This window comes from Theobroma cacao, chromosome 6 (genome assembly GCF_053813885.1).
Source record: "Theobroma cacao isolate CCN51 chromosome 6, ASM5381388v1, whole genome shotgun sequence".
NCBI lineage: Eukaryota > Viridiplantae > Streptophyta > Magnoliopsida > Malvales > Malvaceae > Theobroma > Theobroma cacao.
The window spans coordinates 30083213-30105468 of record NC_142644.1 but is presented as its reverse complement, the minus strand read 5'-3'; the positions used below and the strand labels follow the sequence as shown (position 1 = coordinate 30105468).

The 22256-nt window shown below is 37.0% G+C and overlaps 4 protein-coding genes across 6 annotated transcripts; all 4 read right to left on the bottom strand.

The window, feature by feature from the left end:
* Window positions 1-162: 162 nt before the first annotated feature.
* Window positions 163-3954, bottom strand: LOC18596979 (uncharacterized). The gene is made up of 5 exons (XM_007025767.3): window positions 3747-3954; window positions 1929-3267; window positions 1509-1775; window positions 1098-1253; window positions 163-690 (listed from the first exon to the last, which is right to left on the bottom strand). Exons 1-5 carry the CDS (start codon window positions 3752-3754, stop codon window positions 571-573), a joined length of 1890 nt encoding a protein of 629 aa, XP_007025829.3. The 5' UTR covers window positions 3755-3954; the 3' UTR covers window positions 163-570.
* Window positions 3955-4504: 550 nt separating this feature from the next.
* LOC108662462 (protein MOTHER of FT and TFL1-like) lies at window positions 4505-5318 on the bottom strand. The gene is made up of 3 exons (XM_088807484.1): window positions 5178-5318; window positions 5043-5083; window positions 4505-4913 (listed from the first exon to the last, which is right to left on the bottom strand). The coding sequence occupies exons 1-3, from the start codon at window positions 5234-5236 to the stop codon at window positions 4690-4692; spliced, it is 324 nt and encodes a 107-aa protein (XP_088663610.1). The 5' UTR covers window positions 5237-5318; the 3' UTR covers window positions 4505-4689.
* Window positions 5319-5420: 102 nt separating this feature from the next.
* Window positions 5421-9290, bottom strand: LOC18596978 (uncharacterized). Of its 2 annotated transcripts, none has more exons than XM_018123223.2 (5): window positions 8983-9290; window positions 7155-8493; window positions 6726-6995; window positions 6352-6507; window positions 5421-5945 (listed from the first exon to the last, which is right to left on the bottom strand). In XM_018123223.2, exons 1-5 carry the CDS (start codon window positions 8988-8990, stop codon window positions 5826-5828), a joined length of 1893 nt encoding a protein of 630 aa, XP_017978712.2. In that variant the 5' UTR covers window positions 8991-9290; the 3' UTR covers window positions 5421-5825. The 2 variants fall into 2 exon arrangements, with proteins under 2 accessions (XP_017978712.2, XP_088663609.1); XM_088807483.1 differs by having other exon boundaries at window positions 7155-8312.
* Window positions 9291-15650: 6360 nt separating this feature from the next.
* Window positions 15651-16713, bottom strand: LOC18596976 (protein MOTHER of FT and TFL1-like). Of its 2 annotated transcripts, none has more exons than XM_007025763.3 (4): window positions 16462-16713; window positions 16275-16336; window positions 16140-16180; window positions 15651-16011 (listed from the first exon to the last, which is right to left on the bottom strand). In XM_007025763.3, the coding sequence occupies exons 1-4, from the start codon at window positions 16615-16617 to the stop codon at window positions 15788-15790; spliced, it is 483 nt and encodes a 160-aa protein (XP_007025825.3). In that variant the 5' UTR covers window positions 16618-16713; the 3' UTR covers window positions 15651-15787. The 2 variants fall into 2 exon arrangements, with proteins under 2 accessions (XP_007025825.3, XP_017978764.2); XM_018123275.2 differs by having other exon boundaries at window positions 16417-16707.
* Between the last annotated feature and the right edge of the window lie 5543 nt (window positions 16714-22256).

Here is a 22256-nt window from a genome sequence, read left to right as displayed (position 1 = left end):
ACAATAGGTTTCACCTATGGCCTGAGCTCCAAGTAAGCCGAGAAAGGAAATATATGTCAATCAGAGGATCACAGATGGAATAAGGTGAGTGAATCTCTTGTTCAGCACAAACAAGAGATTAAAGCATAATACATTGACTAGGTACATATATAACAAGGTATATGAAGCAACAAATGAATACAATCTGTATATAGCTTAGTTAAACTAATAAAGTTCTGGTACATGAGTTTTCTTTTTGCTGCGTAAAGAATTTAAAGAAAAAGAATAGTTGACACTTTATTTTTCTCTTTTGTTGCCCCTTCTTTTTACAGTTTTCACCTGTGAGATATGGGGCTGAAGATACAAAAGCAATGAATAGTGGAAAGTAAAAAATAATTACAGAAAGATGAAATTTCACGATAGCTCAAAATTTCAAGGAAAAGATTAATGATCCTTATGATGCTTTTCAAGGACTGGTATATTCTAGGGTCTCAGCTCTGTCAAAATTGTTTTCAAGAAACAGAAACACATGCTCCTAAGGATCCCTTTAGAGAGGACGCATCAATAGCTAATCGTCCTTCAGAGAATGTTTTATGGAGCCATCCGCCCATTGATTATGTCAGGAAAAGACACTGCCGAGTCAGCTTCCAGCAGCCTTTTCTGTAGCATTAGCATCACGTCATATTCTGGATCAAGTTTCCTCTGCCAACCCTACAAGTTTAAAGCAGGTACCAATACGTGTTACAGAATTAAATCAATTACCAAAACTGGAAATAATGACAATATGAACTAGATTTATCTTCATATTGTAAACGCATTTCAGCAAGTCACTCCTAGGACTTTCATGTTTCATGAAACAATTCCAAAACGAGAACTTAGTCCCTGTTCTTAGCTTCTAGACTGTTTCACCTAGTCAGGCAGATTTACTCCTTAGACTATGACAACAGCTATTTATTTAGATTTGTTCAGAAAGACATAACGCACACTATATGCATTCGTAAACATAAAGACAAGGAGTTCTTTCCTAACAGATAAAAGAGAGCAAAGGACAAGAGGGACGGAGTAAAAAAAAAGACATGTCAATTGGTCAAAGGTTTAATTGAAAAGAAAGACATTACCCCAAGAACCAGAGTTGAGACCATCACAGTGCATACATTGCCATCAATGTTCACTTTATGACGCCTTACTTTCTCAAGCAGTTCTTGCATGCATTCAGCTGGATGGACTAGATCACCCTCAGGAGTGCCCCAAAAAGTGAATGATTCTTCAACTTCCTGTTGACACAAGGTATTAGAAAACCAAGCAGAAAATAACATAGTTATCGAACCAAAAAGAAAGTGCATAGAAAAAGGAAAGAAGGGGGAGGGGGGCGGGATGGTGAAAAAAAGATATGTTAACTTGGAATAGAGATGCCAGGACAGTAAATGGGAAAATAAGGAGAAGAAGATAACAAAGAAAACATTTTCCTAACTCCTCACTGTCCTAATTCAAATTATTCCCACCAAGAAATTTACATCTATATACATCACCTCAATAAAAGCCTTTGGGTTTGGGCAGTTCTGTCGTTGCGATAATCTGAGCGTGCACTCTGCAGCAGTGCGACCATCTCTACGGGCAACAGCCTTGAAAATTTCCAATATATTTACACGATCACTCTTAGAAAGTTCAGTGGTCATGCCTACATCAAGGAAAATAACTTGAGGCTTTGATTTAAAGAGCCCTTTTCGAGAAGCCTTGCTCGGAGACACCTGGACAAGGATATTTCCAGGATGCAAGTCACCATGATATAAGTTATCCTGAAAGAAGAAAATTATAAGCTCATGGAAACCGGAATGGTATCGTACTTTTCTCTCTCAAACAGATTAGGTGATGGGAAACAGGGATCAAGCATCATCAGGTGGATATCACATAACAATGTTACCATAAGCGAACCAATTAAAAATAGTTACCTCAATCATCTTAAAAAATGCATCAGCTCCAATATGAGCAATTGCAGTCTTAATCCTGTCATGTCCTTCAGGTCCATCAACATAGTGTGCAACACTTTCCCCTTGCTCATAAGTTTCCACTAAAACAGCAGGATGCACAAGTGGATACACAGGCTTAGGAAAAGAAACATCCTTCCAGCTTCGGAAATTATATATAAATCGGCTCAAATGTGCAGCTTCCCTTGCAAGATCAACTTGAGACATCATGAAAACAGCAAACTGCTGGACACTCTCATCCAATCTCAACCAGTTCAGAGTTGGAATGAACTTTGATATCTTTGCCACCAAGTTGATAATCATAAAATCTCTCCTAATTGATTCACCAACACCAGGATGTCTAACCTTGACCGCAACTACCATGGGCTTGACCCGCTGACCAGGATAGCGGAATCTCAAAGAAGCCCGGTGCACCTGAGCTATACTTCCAGATGCCACAGGTTCCTCTTCAAAACCCTCGAAAATTTCGGAAAGTTTGCGGCCAAATGCTCTTTCAATAGTTTTCTTAGTGTAGGCAAAGCTGTGTTCAGGAGCTTTGCTGTGAAGCTCTGAAAGCTTGGTGCATAGATCTCTAGGGAAGAGATCTGGTCGTGTTGCTGCCCACTGACCCCATTTTATGAATGCCGGACCTGCCTTTTCAAGTGTGCGATGCACAACCTCAAGCCACATTTTCCTGAATTGTGGATCACAAGAGTCGATAAATGGTGCCATTATTATGCTAGGAGAAAACAAAACTGCAAGATAGAGAGCCCTCAGCAGCAAGATAACACCTTCTACTAATGAAAGCAGTATAGAGGAAACAAAAGCATGCCCATCTTGTGCACGCATATACAAAGAATTCTGTGATGGGTAGTAGTCTGTCTCTAATAAAGTCCTCTGTCCCAAGGCCACTTGCCCACATGTCAAGCCAAAAATACCAGGAACTATCAGGTGTGAGCGGGATAAGACTAAACTGACTGCTTGAGCAATCCTGCTTATGTGAGGCAATGTACGACCACTGGCATAACATCTCCAGGTGAGCCTTTTCCAAGCAACTTGGGCACGATGAGTTACTGCACTACTTGCAGAGAGGAAGGAATGGTTCTTGACAAAATAACCTTGACACAACCCTTCCTTGGTAGTCTGCAATAAGAGTTGAGCCTTTCCTCCGCTCTTGAACCTATAGTGAGAGTACACACTATATTGTGGCAAACGCAACCCAAAAGTAACAACTGTTCCATACTTCCTAAAATCTGAATGGCTTGTCGACTGGTTTGAAATAGCAGATTGTGAAGCCTTCCTAATCTTTGCAAATGTCAAAAGCCTGCATCCCAATAATTTCTATCGTTATTGACCATGTATACTCTATAAACCTTAGAAGCAAATTCCAAATTCTTAGACAGAAAGGTAATTATTCAGAACCCACTTGCCAATTTCACAAAACATGAGGAAAGAAATCTACTTTCATTAAACTCAACATCCGAAGTTGTTGGAAAAAATATTATTCTTAAAATTCAAATATTTAACATATAATTCATTGGGCAATCATTACATTAACGAAATCATTACATTATGTTGCATCTAAAGGAACAGAAGAATAAACCTTGTTCGATACAAATCAATTTCACCTTTTTTTTTTTAAATGACAACCAAAAAAAGCTTTAAAAGTCATAAACCCAAGCTCCCAGATAATGTAATCCCAAAACAACCGGACCCAGAAAAAAGCAACCCCAACTAAAGAAAACCCAGAAAATATTTTTAATGAAAAGGCAAAAAAAATTTGAAAAGGGTAAAGTGATGAACCTAGACATGTCGATATAGAGAGAGGGATATACGAGGGAGCTTGGAGAGGCTAACGTGCGAAGGCGGTGAACAATGGAAGAAGAAGTTCTTGAATGCCTGATTAACAATCAGAATTCGGGTGCGTTTTTTTATTGTCCAATTTCATTCTCTTCCTTTCGTTTTGGTAAAACCCACCCGCGCAAGAGGAAGAAGACGAAGGAGAAGAAGATTAACAGCCCGACTCGGTATTTTAATAAAGGGTAAAAAATTAGTAAAGTTTATTTAGACCTCTTCTCTCAATTAATATATTTTATAAATTACTTTTATTACTAGCAAATGTTCAAGATGTTAATTTTGACAGTAAAATACAAAAATATATTTAAATTTAAAAAATAAGTTAATTTTAAATCATCAAGTGTTTTTAATATTTTTATATAACAAAATTAACAGTTTAATTTTACGAAAAGTTGAAAAGGTCCAAGAAATCCCAAAAGCTTTGAAAAGATGAAAAATATCTGGAACCTAAGTTTTGTTGGTTGGTTTGTTAATTCTGTTAAAAAACCAAAAAAAGTCAGATGTTTGGTTGGATAATTTCTCCAAGTTAAGAACCCTCCAAATGTTTTGGTCACTCATTAGTGTTTAAGTTTCAACTCTTTTTATTCTTTTCTTTTTCCAGTTTTTGGGATGTGTTTAGTTGGGTTGACCTTTAACTTATTCAAATGGCAATAATAATTATGATAATTCAATTAATTCGGGTGATTTTTTTATTTCAATATTAATCGGTTGAAAGGATATAATCTATTCAAATCAAAATGAATGAAAATTAAATACAGACCAAAATCAGTTCTTTTAACAACAAAAACCCATCTCCATAAGCCTACGAAACCTATTCTGTAATCTTTTAATGAATGTATCACAAAATCTACTAAAAATTTAGGATTAAGTGTTGCACTTGAAGTATCTGCTAGCGTTTCTTCACTGCGGGTTCCTTCTGTGAGTTGAAATACACTGCAGCAAAAGGAAGGCCCGGCCTGCTTTGAGCAGCAAATTGGCGAGTAATGAAGTTGGCTCGGGCATCCGGGAGTCGACACCCTCCCCCCGTTGCTCTCTCCTGCTTAAACAGAGCCAAAATACACCTGTGAATTCCTGTAGGTGGCAGGGGTCCCATGTAAGGCGCCATCTCTCTTCCTGTATTCCCAATATCACAATATTGTATCATGTAAATCCCATGTAAAGTAATTTGAAAATCTATGCTCTCGTCTTCTATGATTAAGAGTAGTGTTTTGGAGATCAAAGAATAGAATAGAAAAGCTATACCTTTGGTAGCATCATGTCCCTCAGGAATATCTACAACAATCCTGCAACAGAAACATTACTTGTACCAAATTTTTATAGTGACATTTCATTCTTTACACAGTACACTAGCAGAGATAAGCATGATAATGGAATTACCAGTAGAGCCACTCCTTCAATCTCAGCTCACTTGGAGTTGGGGCGTCAGGATCCATCATAACCTGCTTATATTGCTACACTATTGAATCACTGTCACAGAGTTAAAGAGTGAGAAAGGAAAATTTTTTGGAAGAATTGCATATGAGAGTGTATAAACTCGAAGAAACGGGAGGGCCAAGGATTCGGACATGAGATTTATCAGCAGCATCATCAATTGACTAGTTACATATATAACAAGGTATGTGAAGCAACAAATAAATACAATCTGTATATAGTTCAGTTAAACTAATTAAGTTCTGGTACATGAGTTTTCTTTTCCCCTCTATTCTGCATAATGAATTTAAAGAAAAAGAATAGTTTGACACTTTATTTCTCTTTCGTAACCCCTTCTTTTCACAGTTTTCAACTGTGCGATAGGGGCTCAAGATATAACAGGAATGCATACTGGAAACTAACAAATAATTACAGAAAGATAAAATTTCATGTTAGCTCAAAATTTCAACGAAAAGATTAATTATATGCTTTTCAAGGACTGGTATATTTTAGGGTCTAAGCTCTGTCAAAATTGTTTTCAAGAAACAGAAACACATGATCCTAAAGATCACTTTGAGAGGATGCATAGATAGCTAATCAGGCTTCAGAGAATGTTTATGGAGCCATCAGCCCATCAATAGTGTAGGAAAGAGACTTTGCCCAATCAGCTTTCAGCAGCAGTGTCTGTAGTGTTTGCATCACATTATATCCTGGATCAAGTTTCCTCTGCCAACCCTACAAGTTCAAAGCAAGTACCAGTACATGTTACTGAATTAAATCAATTATCAAAAATGGCAATAATGACTATATCAACTAGTTTTATCTTCATATAGTAAAGGCATTTCAGCAAGTCACTTCTGGGACTATTATGAAACAATCCCAATATTTAAGTCCCTGTTCCAGACTGTTTCAACTAGTCAGGCAGATTTACTCCTAACTATGATGACAGCTATTTATTAAATTCCTTCAGAAAGACATCAGCACGATATATGCACGAGTAAATATAAAGACAAAGAGTTCTTTCCTAACAGATAAAGTAGAGCAAAGGACAAGAGGGACAGAGTCAAAAAAAGACATGTCAATTGGTTGGTCAAAGGTTCAATTGAAAGCTTGGACTCACACAAAAGAAGAAAGAAGTTACCTCAAGAACCAAAGTTGTGACCATCACAGTGCATACATTGCCATCAATATTAACTCTATGATGCCTTACTTTCTCAAGCAGTTGTTGCATGCATTCAGCCGGATGAACTAGATCACCCTCAGGAGTACCCCAAAAAGTGAATGCTTCTTCTACTTCCTGTTGAAACAAGGTATTAGAAAACCAAGCAGAAAATAACGTAGATATAGAACAAAACAAAACAGTATAGAAAAAGGAAAAAGAGGGGGGGGGGGGGGGGGGGGGGGGCGCCGCGGGGGTGTAAAATAAAGATATGCTAACTTGGAAGTTACTGTCCTAATTGAAATAAACTCCTCACTGTCCTAATTCAAATTATTCCCACCAAGGAAGTACATCACCTCAACAAAAGCCTTTGGGTTCGGGCAGTTTTGTCGTTGTGATAATTTGAGCGTGCACTCTGCAGCAGTGCGACCATCTCTACGGGCAACAGCCTTGAAAAATTCCAATAAGTTTACACGATCACTCCTAGAAAGTTCAGCAGTCATGCCTACATCAAGGAAAATGACATGAGGCTTTGATTTAAAGAGCCGTTTTTGAGAAGCCTTGCTCTTTGACACCCGGACAAGGATATTTCCAGGATGCATGTCAGCATGAATAAAGTTGTCTACCTGAAGAAGAAAAATTATAAGCTCATGGAAACCGGAATGGTATCATACATTTTTCTCTCAAACAGATGAGGTGATGGAAAACAGGAATCAAGCATAATCAAGTAGATATCACACAGCAATGTAACCAGAAGCATAAGTAAACCAATTAAAAATAGTTACCAGAAGCATCTTCAAAAGTGCATGAGTTCCAATATGAGCAAGTGCAGTCTTAATCCTGTCATGTCCTTCAAGTCCATCAACGTAGTGTGCAACACTTTCCCCTTGCTCATAAGTTTCCACTAAAACAGCAGGATGCACAAGTGGATACACAGGCTTAGGAAAAGAAACATCCTTCCAGCTTCGGAAATTATATATAAATCGGCTCAAATGTGCAGCTTCCCTTGCAAGATCAACTTGAGACATCATGAAAACAGCAAACTGCTGGACGCTCTCATCCAATCTCAACCAGTTCAGAGTTGGAATGAACTTTGATATCTTTGCCACCAAGTTGATAATCATAAAATCTCTCCTAATTGATTCACCAACACCAGGATGTCTAACCTTTACCGCAACTACCATGGGCTTGACCCGCTGACCAGGATAGCGGAATCTCAAAGAAGCCCGGTGCACCTGAGCTATACTTCCAGATGCCACAGGTTCCTCTTCAAAACCCTCAAAAATTTCGGAAAGTTTGCGGCCAAATGCTCTTTCAATAGTTTTCTTAGTGTAGGCAAAGCTGTGTTCGGGAGCTTTGCTGTGAAGCTCTGAAAGCTTGGTGCATAAATCTCTAGGGAAGAGATCTGGTCGTGTTGCCGCCCATTGACCCCATTTTATGAATGCCGGACCTGCCTTCTCGAGTGTGCGATGCACAATCTCAAGCCACATTTTCCTGAATTGTGAACCACAAGAGTCGGCAAATGGTGCCATTATAATGCTAGGAGAGAACAAAACTGCAAGATAGAGAGCCCTCAGCAGTAAGATAACACCTTCCACCAATGAAAGGAGTATAGAGGAAACAAAAGCATGCCCATCTTGTGCACGCATATACAAAGAATTCTGTGATGGGTAGTAATCTGCCTCGACTAAAGTCCTCTGTGCCAATGCCACTTGTCCACATGTCAAGCCAAAAATACCAGGAACTATCAGGTGTGAGCGAGACAAGGCTAAGCTGACCGCTTGAGCTATCCTGCTTATGTGAGGCAATGTACGACCGCTGGCATAACATCTCCGGGTGAGTCTTTTCCAAGCAACTTGGGCATGATGAGTTACTGCACTACTTGCAGAGAGGAAGGAATGGTTCCTGACAAAATAACCTTGACAGAACCCTTCCTTGGTAGTCTGCAATAAGAGTGGAGGCTTTCCTCCACTCGTGAACCTATAGTGAGAGTACACTCTATATTGTGGCAAACGCAACCCAACAGTAACAACAGTTCCATACTTCCTAAAATCAGAATGGCTCATCAACTGGTTTGAAATAGCAGATTGTGAAACTTTCCTAATCTTTGCAAATGTCAAAAGTCTGCATCCCAACAATTTCTCTCGTCATTTACCATGTAAACTCTATAAACCTTAGAAGCAAATTCTAAATTCGTAGACAGAAAGGTAATTATTCAGAACCCAATTGCCAATTTCGCACAACATGAGGAAAGAAATCTACTTGCATACTTTATTTCATTAAACTCAATCTCCGAAGTTGTTGGAGAAAGATTTTTATAAAATTTTCAGACCTCTAACATGTAATTCATTGGGCAATCATTAATTTAACGAAATCATTACATTATGTTACATCTAAACAAACAGAAGAATAAACCTTCTTCCATAGAAATCAATTTCACCTTTATTTTAACGACAACAAGAAAAGAAGCTTTAAAACCCTTAAACCCAAGCTCCTAGATAAAGTAATCCCAAAACACCCGGACCCAGAAATAAGCAGCCCCAGCTGAAGAAAACCCAGAAAATATTTTTAATGAAAAAGCAAAAAAAAATTGAAAAGGGTAAACAGAAGAACCTGGACATGTCGATATAGAGAGAGAGGATATAAGAGGAAGCTTGGAGAGGCTAACGTTCGAGGGCGGTGAACAATAGAAGAAGAAGTTCTTGAATGCATTTTCTCATTGATGATTCTCTTCTGGTTAAGAATCAAAGTTCGGATATGTTTTTATTGTCCAATTTCATTCTCTTCCTTTCGTTTTCGAATAACCTAGCGGCGCAAAAGGAAGAAGAAGAAGAAGCAGGTGAAGAAGAAAGAACAGATCTGCGCCCGTCTCAATGGGCCTAAGATTAGTGACGACGACGACTCGGTAATTTTGGGCCCTCCTGATTGGTTCTCGTGGGCGTCACGCAACTTGCCCTTATTTATCTCTGGCCCTGTTTAACAAAGGGTCAAAAAAATAGTAAATATCTTTTATACCTCTTTTTATTTTAATTTTTCTTACATAAAACCTTGTAAGTTTTTTCTTTTTTCAATTAACACCTTCTAGGTATGCTTTTCCCAATACACTGCTTTTGTCCCTACCAAAAGTTATACAAAAATATATCTAAATATATGTAAATAAATAAACTTTAAATTGAGAACTTTTAATATTTTTATTAAATAAAATTAACAGTCTAATTTTATGTCACAACCGAACTTATCTATATAGTATACTAATGAAAAAAAAAAAAACATATTTAAGATTCTGAAAGTAAAAGCTGAAAGGGTCAAAAAAAGGCCAAAAATTTTGGAAAGATCAGAAACATCCAGAACCTATGTTTTGTTGGTTTGTTAATTCTGTTAAAAACCAAAAAAGTCAAATGTTCTGTTGGCTAATTTCTGCTAGTTAAGAATCTGACATAGAGGTGCACCCTCTTTTAGGTAATTGAAACCCAAAAGCTGTGGTCTCATTGCTTAAGGTTTCCCCTATGTAGAAATACTACCCTAAGTTAGGTGTTTATTTTTTTTTTTCAGTTTTATGAACGTGAACATGTTTAGTTGGGATGAACATGAATCAAAATATTCAATTATCAATAATTCAATTAATTCAGGTTGATTTTTTTGTTTTCATAGTAATTGGTTAAAAACTATTATAATCTATTCAAACCAAAAACCAAAATCAATTCTTTACCAACAAACACCAATCTCCATAACCATATCAAACCTATTTATCACCAGGATTGGAATAACACCTGGAAGGTTTGGTGTTTATTCAATGCTATTACAATGTTTTCTTACTTGTATGACTTACCATTGAGCTTTCACTGCATAGTATCTAAAGCACTTAATTCTCTTTTTCTGTTGTTTAGTCCTTTTCTTGGTAATGAGAGTTTCTACATTAACAATATTTATTGCATGTGCGTTGACATACATCTCCTCTTTGTTTGCAGTTTATGCAAATACTTAATTGTGGCTTCCGGTCGAGCAGCTGTTTTCATTCTTCAAGCAAGATCTCAGAAAGTTATCAAGGTATAATCTTGGTTTGTAGTTAATCAGACTTTCAGTAGCAATAGTTAACTTACCTTCTCCTTTAATGTAGGCTTGGGATCATGCTGTTGGTGTGATATGCGTACATGAAGCTGGAGGAAAGGTATGTGATTCTTCATTACATGGGTTTTATTTATTTGCTTGTTATCTTTGAATTGAATTATCAGGTATGTCTGCATATTTTGCTATGCATGCTCTGAAAGCAATAATGCGAAGTTTGGCTCTGTTTAGACTGTTCAATAATTAGCAGGAAACTGAACTCTGCTAACAAAAATATTTGCAAACTTTTACTGCTAACAAAAATATTTATGAACCAAACAAAGTGGAAGACATTTTCTAGTAGCTTCCTCATTGCTTGTTCTGCATGGAGCCAAAAATGTGAAGAGGGAAAAACAAAAACACACATCCACATAACATAGTTAATCATGTTTAGGAAAGAAATATATGGTAATATCTTGCTGTTATGTAAAGAATAGAAGGCATTGATTTTCATATCTTCGTTTTGTTTGGGGGCCACTTTTCTCATATGTTCTGACCCTCTTGGTCAGTTTAGTATATGTCCAGTTTCATGTTTGCAGCATCTGGGTGTTCCATATTTGTACCTTTGACTTCGAAGGATTATAACATCATCTGCTAACTTGGTACAATAAATTGACACCATTCATCCGGGTGACAGACTGGACAGGAAGTGAACTTGATCTTGCTGCATATCAAGTTTAACGGAGGAACATAGACCCTGGGGGTGGGGTGCTTGTGACTAATGGCAACATCCATAATCAGATACTGGAGATGATATCTTCCAATTCAATAGTTGTTTAACATTGAAATATACAGTATCGGTATTCATGGTTCAATCATTCGATTATTTTGAATATCATTCAAGTTTCAGTTGAATCCCGCAATTATTAAAATGAACGTTTAGTTCATTCATTTACGGAAATAAAATTTGAAATATGAAATTATTCCATTGCCATTCGATTGTCAGACAGACTGAACTTCCTTCTAACCAAGTGTACTGTGTAACTACTGATGATATTTATTGTAATGTTCTTCATCTTTTAATTGAAGGGAATGTGAGTTGTGAAAAAAGGGTCGTCGACAGATAGAATGCTTTAAATTGCTACATACATTATATGATTCTGTAAGCTTCCCTTCATTGGCCAATGATAGGCCCTGGGTATTCGTAAATATGGTGGCAGAGTGGATGTAGAGCAGCCTATGGCCTGATAATATCTGTTGCCAGCTAGGATAGCCGAGGTTGTCCCAAGAAACCTGGATCTGTTGAGAAACCATCATAGTTTGTTCACAAACAAGCTAGTTTGAGTTCACATTTTTGAATGCTTTTCTTTTGATATTTCAAATCCTCAAATTTGATTTTGTTATATATTTGATTTAAATGTTAATTAAATGTTTTTTTAGCGTACGGATGTAGACAATAAATGTCGAACCACTTAAATATTATCCTAAGTATAACTTATTTTTGTGTTAATCTCAATATTAAATAACCTTGGCAAATTGTATGTAATTTTCCAAGTAAATATTACATGAAGTCAACCATTATTTTACTTGACCAAGGCAGCGGGATGGGGATGAAGATGGACAGATTGCAATGCTCTGGAGACTTGCATTTTATGCCGACTGATGGCCCGATATAGGAAATTCCTCACTGCATGCATGCAAAAACTCCCATGTAACAATTGGAGACAAGACTAGAAACAACACAACACTGTACCAAAAGAGAGAGAGAGAGAGAGAGAGAGATATTTTACAATATTTTTACATCAAGATTTTCAACCCCAGTTCCTTGCTTCAACTTGTGTTTTGAGTGTTTTCCTTTGACACATTGTTTCACAAATTGTTTAATCCCTTTCTTGTGCCCAGGAATCTTTACTATTCACAGCTAGCTACTGCCATGAAAGAATCTTAGAAACTTGTAAATTTTAACTGTAGCGTTTAGCCGTCTAGGTTTATTCTGCATGGAACGTAAATCATTAAGGGAGGCTGTCAGGGTGCTGCTCAAGGGATTGTGGAAGTTTAGAGCAATGCAATATTTAACACTTCTATGAGCAATTAATGAAATGAAAGTAGACGTATGAAATATTGCAGATATGTAACACACACTGGCAAATGTCACGCCGACACAATTCTCATAGAGATCCCAAACGAAGAAGAATTTTTTATATTGGAAATCGCAGCAGAAGTACCTTACTGAATTTGGAAAGCTAACCGCTGTTTCAAAATATATCTAACCTAACGATATCAAATCTTCCTTGCTATTCGGTCTATTTAACAAGTTTATAAGCTTCGTTTAACCAAAAGACAAAAGAAAAAGGTTTCTCAGCTCAGGAAAGAAGGGAAAAGAAAGTCAAAACTGGACTTGAAATGAATGGAGGGTGAGATACTATCCATCATAACCGAAACGACTGTTGCCATCACTACCCTGTCAGTTATCCTCGTCCCACTCCCAACTAAAGGAGAGAGAAAATCCTCCCTCATACTTCCATTTAAAGGAGATAGACAAACCAGGTATGCTGCCATAGTACACGCTCCCTAATGCAGCAGCGTAAATATCATAGGGATGATACAGTAGCACCTTGGAAACACTATAAACAGCACATTAAACTGCTGTTTCATTCCAGCATGTATTCTTCTCTCTCCACCATCATTATTTTTTGCTATCCTTTATCAATGTCATCTCCCTGAAAGATGCTGAATGCGGTCTTGGAATCTTTTTGTCAAGGATGATGATGACCTCGGGAGAAGCTGTCAAATATAAGAGTTCAGGGAATGCATTTACGCTGTATTCCGTAAACTCTTATATTTGACAGCTTCTCCTGAGGTCATCATGTATCCAATGGATGACAAACCAGCTTGCCAGTAAGATCAAACGCATAGGTTACAATAGCTCTGCCCAAATAAGTACTCTGCAAAAAACAAGCATTTCTTAACTGTATCATTTATCAGGTTATTCCCGTAACCATAAACCATATAAGCTCTGGGAAAAATCATCTTTAACAAAAAGATTCCAAGACTGCATTCAGCATCTTTTGGGGAGATGACATTGATAGCAAAAAATAATGATGATGGAGAGAGAAGAATACATGCTGGAATGAAACTGCAGTTTAATGACATAAAAAAGAGGGCTCACTGACCCGCGCTTGAAAATACAAAAAGTGATGCCATGGCATTAAAGGAGGAGATAGCATTGTCACCACACCGAGCTGAGCAAGTGCCATAGTATATCCACGGAACAATCCAGCAATGCCATCTACTTTCAAAGTTTTTCTGTACACATCAAGTATACCATTAAACTGCCATTTGCTCAAGGAACCGGTAGTTTTGACATCATTTGCCATGCGTGTTCCAGCATAAAGAAATGGATAAACAAGAAACAAGAAATTTCCCCAAGTCATTATAGTAACTATTAGTACTTTGTTAACTCATTAACCTTTCTCTCTCATTCAATTAATGTTTAAGCATTGAACCACCATTAACATTTATTATTCAATTACACTCTGAACATTTTGTTCAGAATAAAGGAAACAAAAGCATGCCCTTCTTGTGCACGCATATACAAAGAATTCTGTGATGGGTAGTACTCTGTCTCTAATAAAGTCCTCGGTGCCAAGGCCACTCGTCCACATGTCAAGCCAAATAAAGCAGGAACTATCAGGTGTGAGCGGGACAAGACTAAACTGACTGCTTGAGCAATCCTGCTTATGTTAGGTAAAGTACGACCACCGGCATAACATCTCCGGCAAAGCCTTTTCCAAGCAACTTGGGCGCAATGAGTTACTGCACTACTTGCAGAGAGGAAGGAATGGTTCCTGACAAAATAACCTTGACACAATCCTTCCTTGGTAGTGAACCTACAGCGCGAGTACACACTATATTGTGGCGAACGCAACCCAAAAGTAACAACTGTTCCATACTTCCTAAAATCTGAATGGCTCCTCCACTGGTTTGAAATAGCAGATTGTGAAGCTTTCTTAATCTTTGCAAATGTCAAAAGTCTGCATGCCAACAGTTTCTCTCGTCATTTACCATGTAAACTCTATAAACCTTAGAAGCAAATTCTAAATTCTTAATTATTAAGAACCCAATTGCCAACTTCGCAAAACATGAGGAAAGAATACTTTCATACTTTATTTCATTAAACTCGATTATTAGAAAAAATATTTTTCTAAAAATTCAAATATTTAACATATAATTCATTGGGCAATCATTAAATTAACGAAATCATTACATTATGTTACAACTGAAGAATAAACCTTCTTCCACACAAATCAATTTCACCTTTTTTTTAAACGACAACAAAAAAAAAAAAACTTTAAAAGCCTTAAACCCAAACTCCTAGATAATGTAATCCTAAAACAACCGGACCCAGAAAAAAGTAACCCCAGCTAAAGAAAACCCAGAAAATATTTTTAATGAAAAAGCAAAGAAAAAAAATTTGAAAAGGGTAAAGAGATCAACCAAGACATGTCGATATAGAGGGAGGGATATAAGAGGGAGCTCGGAAAGGCTAACGTGCGAAGGCGGTGATGAATAGAAGAAAAAGTTCTTGAAGGCAATTTCTTATTGATGAATCTCTTTCTGATTGACAATCAGAATTCGGATGTGTGTTTTTATAGTTCGTTTTGGCAAAACCTAACCGCGCAAGAGGAAGAAGAAGAAGTGAAACAGACCGGCGCCCGACTTGGTATGTTATTTTAATGAAGGGTAAAAAAATAATAAATTTTATTTAGACCTCTTTTCTCAATTAATATTTTTTATTACTAGCAAATGTTCAAGATGTTAATTTTGACAGTAAAATACAAAAATATATTTAAATATAAACAAATAAATTAACTTTAAATCGAGAGTTTTTAACATTTTTATTAAACAAAAATTAACAATCCAATTTTACATAAGAACAGAATTTATCCCTGGTATATTAATTAAAAAAAACATATTTAAAATTCTCCAAAGAAACTCCAAAAATTTTGAAAAGATAAAAAAATCTGGAATCTATATTTTGTTGGTTTGTTAATTCTGTTCAAAAACCCAGAAGCTGTGGTCTTATTGGCTTGTTTCACCTCATTGGTTAAAGTTTGCCTTACATAAAAATATTATCCAATTCGAAATAATCAATTATCGATAATTCAATTAATTTGGATCGGTTTTTTCGATGTGGATATTATTAGATTCAAACGTAAAATCTATTCAAACCAAAATTAATGAAAATTACGTACACATCAAAATCAGTTGTTTACCAACAAAGACCCATCTGCATAACCATATCAAACCTATTATGTATTCTTTCAGTGAATGTAACACAAAATCTACTGAACGTTATATGTTGCACTATCTGCTAGCGTTTCTTCACTGCTGGTTCCTTCTGTGAGTTGAAATACACTGCAGCAACTGGAAGCCCCAGGCTGTTTTGAGCAGCGAATTGGCGAGTACTGAAGTTGGCTCGGGCATCTGGCAGTTGACACCCTCCCTCCGTTGCTCTCTCCTGCTTAAACAGTACCAAAATATACCTGTGAATTCCTGTGGGTGGCTGGGGTCCCATGTAAGGCACCATCTCTTTTCCTGTATTCCCAATATCACAATATTGTATCATGTAAATCCCATGTAAAGTAATTTGAAAATCTATGCTCTCGTCTTCTATGATTAAGAGTAGTGTTTTGGAGATGAAAGATAGAATGGAAAAGCTATACCTTTGGTAGCATCATGTCCCTCAGGAATATCTACAACAATCCTGCAACAGAAACATTACTTGTACCAAATTTTTATAGTGACATTTCATTCTTTACACAGTATACTAGCAGAGATAAGCATGATAATGGAATTACCAGTGCAGCCACTCCCTTAATCTGGGTTCACTTGGAGTTGGGGCGTCAGGATCAACCATAACCTGCATATATTGCTACACTATTGAATCACTGTCACAGAGATAAGAGCGAGAAAGGAAAATTTATTGGAAGAATTGCATACGAGAGTGTATAAACTGGAAGAGACGACAGGGCTAAGGATTCGGACATGAGGTTTATCAGCAGCAGAAGATGGCTTGATATCACAGCCATTGTGGACCTGCTTGGTGCTATAATGGACAGTAAGCTCCGCGGCAGGAGTGAATATGTCGAGCACATCTCCGATCACTCTGCCCACAACCAGCGGCTCCACGGACCGAGCCATGTGGCGTCTCAATCGGACTAGACCCTTATTTTGTCTTTGATGGATTATTCTAATTTATAGTTTTGGAATTTTCCTTTCGTTCTAATCTTTTTTGTTCTTGTTGGTATTGGGTGCTGGAAGTGACGAAGTTAGCTGTTGGCATGGGATTTGTTTAGGATCGACACGTTGAGGGGACAACGTTGGGTGACTTTACACGTTGCCTTGTCCACAAATGAAAGTGCCAAGTAGACACGTGTTGGTAGTTTGGGCATGAGTCGGTTATTGGCCGGCGGCTGTAATCTCCAATAGACTGAAATATCCGCAACATCTTCAACGATCTTTGTCTTGGTTAGTTATTACAACATTTGTTCTTGTTTTTGCTGGTGGTTATCTCAAAGGGTGAGGATAGAAATTCCATATTCAACAAACCTGGAAGCTTTTGCGTTGAAAACCATCAACAAGACTTTGGAAGTGAGCAACTACCAGCTGCAATCAAACTGCTCCGATCCCACTCAAGGAAAGTGGGAATTCATGTTCGTTGACTGGTTTTTCTCAATATGCAGAGTCTCTTAAGAATAATTACATGAAAGCAACTAAGAATCAACACCAATCAACCATATATTTTAATCGTACAACACAATTTGGTGGCACAATCAGATGCCATTGTTGGCCTAGTCACATGGGAAATTGAGAAAGATTATATTATGGAGCATTAATCCATCATTATTGGACGATTCCAGTTGCTTCATGGTTGCCATTTCTGGCTTATTCTTGGGCCTCTCAGAGCAAATAAAATCTGGGGCCATTCTGTAATGGTTTCTAGGAAGAACATTTCTGGTTTTGGGCTAACATTTCTGCTTGGATCAAGTGTCATCCGAATGCAAAAGCCTGAAAAGGTTTGACATGGTCAGAATTTCATTGCCCAATTACAGAAGGCTCAAACTTATTTGTATTTGAGCCCATCAATCTTGCCCTGGACAGGCCTATTAGGACCAAAATTTTCTTTTTCTGCTCCAATAGTCTACGATTGAGTATTAGTCAGCATCCATTGCTAGCACAGGGAACCTTTTCTGATGTAATCGGATTATCAACATTAAGAAAAACCCATACCAAACGGGCCAGTGATAACGATATCTTGTTGTTATATAAAAACTGTTCGACTGTGCACCATGAAGATTACAGCCAGATACTCACAAGTCACAAACCAATTGAATTCAGAAAACAAGGACAGGAAGGTAGGAAAGAACAAAGAGACAAAAGCTTAACTTAACGTGTTTGACATATGGTTGGTAACTTTGGGGTGGCTGCTCCAATACATTCCGAACAAATTGCCGCCTAAGTATAATTTTGAATCAAGCTAAGGAGCTAAGGTTAAACTCTGAAGTCTACCATCGTTTCTGACTTTCACGTTCAGTCGAGTGATTACCTTTGGTTATTGGGGGATTCAATCATTCAACAGCTATCCAACACGTACTAAGTAGTAAGGAAGGTATTGATCGCATTTGAAAGCAGGAATCAAGTCTAATGGCAATCTGGCACCAACTAGCAAAAAGAAACCATACCAAGGCCAGTGCTGGTTTTTTGCCCATTTGCCAATTTAGACTCTCTAGCTGGCTAGCGCTAGCCATAACCTTATCGATAAAGGCCATGATTAATCATTATCAAACCCGAGAAACAAAAGTCATTTTCCAAATCATAATTCCAGCTCGACTTGATACACTAAACAATTGAATATTCTAGCATTTTATCAAAGGGTGATCTAATCGATCGCCAAGTGCACCATTGCTGACATTATAAACCATTACAAACGTCTTCTTATTGTCAGAAATTAATACCCCAAGTTTTTCTTTGACTCCCAATAGCAGAATTGTGACATTTCTGGATCATGACAAGCAACGGGTGTTAATTTCCATCACCCTCCACCGAAAGGTGTTATTTCATTCGACCCTTTGGATACACCCAAAGGTTTCTTTCAGCCACAAAGAGAATGAAATATTGTTAAGATAATCCAATGGAGGAAGATTATCGGAATCTCTATGTCAAAGTTATGAAATTTAAATGGATCATAATGACGAATAATTATTTTTGAAAATTTTAACTTTATCTTTATATTGTATATATTACATGTGACGCATGATATAATTTCATTAATTATGGAGCCATTGATACTAATAAGAGCTGATTGAACAGTCAAAAGCTAGCCACCCTTAATCCCTTCGAAGTATATTAAAGTGAAGGTTAGGTTAAATCCAAAATTTTGATACAATAACGATAAGATACTGTATTAAGTCAACTCTAATGATTGAATAATTTATATATAATTCAATAAATGGGTAAAAAGTAGCATTGTTTTGTATTATTGTACTAAGAATACTTTATATTAACCTAATCTTAAAATGATAACATCACTACCCCTTAATTCTTTACTCCTCTCCCTCTCTCCACCCTATAAGTATGTCAAAATTTTCAAAGGAGTGGATCATTACGATGTTAGAGAGAAACTTATACACACACACACACACACATATATATATATATATATATATATATATATATATATATATATATATATATGTATTTACACTTAATATTTGATTGAATAATAAATATGTAATATTATTTTATTAATTACCTATATGTTTTCAAAATATAATAAGACTAAGTTATATATAATTAAAAAATGTGTAATAAAAATATACATTTATTCATTTGGTTCGTAATAGTCAACCATCCGTATATAAATACAATATCAATCCAATTTTTTAATGCAATGTATTAATTCAACGACATCCCCTTGTTTTTCAACTGACAATTACACCCCAAAGACAAAAGAGCAAAGAGGGTTCACACACATAGATAGACAAGCAAAATTGAATAAGTAAAAATATATCCCTCAAAAGAGAGAGAGAGAGAGAGAAATGGAATCTGAAGCTTTTACCGTCAATGATCTAAAGCTTGAAGCAATCATCAGTTAAGGTTACAGCAAGTCCTGTTGCCTACCTTTTAACCCCACAGTCTAGAAACCAACATATCAGCACAAACATATGTTTGCTTCTGTAATTGCGGCAGACACATAAAAATAAAATCAAACCTTTCTTTACACTTATAAGTTTCAATATTTCTAAAAGAAACATCCAAAAGTGATGATTCTTAGTCAATAATCCCATCTCAATGTTCACAAAAGATAAGTGAGAACCGTCACGAGGCCCCAAATTGTGCACATTTTCCTTACGCCCAAGTGCCATGCCGCACTACTGAATGTCATTTGAAAGGCAACAAAAGGGAAAAGAAAAGAAAGAAAGAAAAAAGCCAAGGGTAAATTCAGACAGAAACGCACTTTAGAGGTTTACTCAGTCAAAATGTTTGAAAGAGCAGATTTTCTTTGGGCGGTCGAGAAATGGACAGGGTCCTTTTCTCAGTCTCTCTGGTCGGCTCATAGTCAAATAAGCACCGTACCTTTATACCACAAAAACTTCTACGCTAATTGACACGTCAAGCCTTGGATCTCATTTTCTGTTGTATATGGGATTTGGATTACATACGGATGTAACGTGAGAAAGACCGACAGAGAGGTGCCTAACCGGTTTGGTTTTGGACAATGGACCCATGGATTAAAACCCTGATTTTCTACGTAAAAATGACGTAGAGCTTACATGCAGTTTTTTTTGTTGCGGGGTGTGGTGGGTGTTGGGTTTTGACCTAGAGGATGGGTAAAGAAGGGGGTCGGGGAAGGAGCAGCTTCGAATCGCACGAGTAGAAGATAGGGAAGTTGGTCTGCTTATAAGTGCCGAGTTATTGACATTTTGCTGTGTTTGGTTTGGTAAGGTGAATTTGGTTCATCGCTTTTTACGTGCACGGTTGACATTGTTCACACTTCGTTCATGCATCTGATGAATCACTCAGCTGCTTTGTTCTTTTTTCCTTGTTATATACATACGTACGTCAAATCTCAGCTGCTTTCCTTTTAAGTAATAAATGCTAACAAATACCCCCTCCATACTTGTTAATCTTATGCCTAAGCTAGCTGCAAAAGCCATTAGTTTTAATGTATTAATGATTAACAAGTCCTTATTACGGAAAACCTTAATTTAGTTAATCCATCAACAAAAGAGTTGACCATCTCAATGTGTTAATTAGGGAACTATTAGTATATTGGTGATCCAAATAATTACATTATTCGATTTGCTTTTGGGCAGATGTTCAAAGTTAAATAATGAATCAATATATGTATATGACTTCGTATCTTATTATGATGTCACGACATATGTACATACGCTCACGTATATTTTTTTTTTTGTAAAATTTGTATTAATATATTTTGAGCTTCAAAATTAAAGCTTGCGATGAGTTTCATGTTTTAATTTTATTATTTTTATAGTAATTTGTAATAATCATTAAATTCTTTTTTTCAAAAAAAGATTCAAATTTATACTCTTTAAATAAAGAGATTATATATTAATTAATAAATTAAATGTTCGACTGTATAATAATCATTAGAATTAACCATGTTGAAACTAGAAAAGTCATGCAAATACATGACCAAATTAAAAGCAGCAGGCACGAGTTTTAATTGTGTGGCCAAACTCCACTGCAACGGTTTCAAAGCCGAGAGGTTAATTTCTCTCTTAGCCAAGAGACGTATGTGTGGAGAATACAATATATTCCCGATTCGTGGCGGCGCGCCGCGTTTGCGCAAAAATCCGGACCCTTCTTGCCGCGGACATACCCAATGTAATAGAACTCCTTCCCCTAACATGCAAATTAATAACATTAATTTGAAATTAACTGTGCTTATAATTACCCTGTAATTAAGTAGAAAATGTATATATGTCATTTTCTCAAGAACAGTGCATGCATTTGTTTTGGCAAATAAAACAGTTAATCTTACTTTCTTCCAATGATTAACATAATCATGAATTAACCTGAAATATTACTCTTATTTGATTAAAGCGTGATATTGACAAAAAGCTGGAAAACAAAGCCTGACTGTATACTGTGGTTACCGGGTCAACCGGTTCAGCCTGAAAAGACCTCAAAAACCTTTCTTCTTGGGACCCACCCTGTGCATGATTGAGTCCACGTGTCCCCCAAAGATGCTGACGTGATCGCACATCAGGTTCTGCCCTCGGGGTTTGACACTGAAGCTGATTAATGTTATGAGCAGATGATAAAAGGCCCAAAAACAACACAAGAGCCACGCCATGTTTTTCAATAAAAGCAAGCTCTCCCTTTAAAAGGTGGTCCCGCCCCCTCCCCTCCCACGGATTTGGTAGCCGCTAACAGATCGACACGTGCCCTTCGCTGTTTTATATTTTAATATTTGGAGGTCAAACCCCGCCATTACCATTACATAATCCTCTCCCATGCAAATTCACTCACATACTTTATCACTACCTGAAAAAGACAGTTGCCCTTACAGGTGGCACAGACACGCGTCCCATGCAAAACCTCCGGCGCTGTCATGGCCGGAAAGCCCGCCGGAATTTGACCTCCTGTCGGGATCTTTGAAGCCAACACCTTTCTCTCTTATGACTCATGTAAGAAACACTTTGGGAATTAGTATATTTCACTATAATTTGATTATATTAATTTTTCTGCTTTTTCTTAACTTGGGTTCTACTTTATAAGCTTTCTTGTTATAGGCAAAGATTTCCCACACT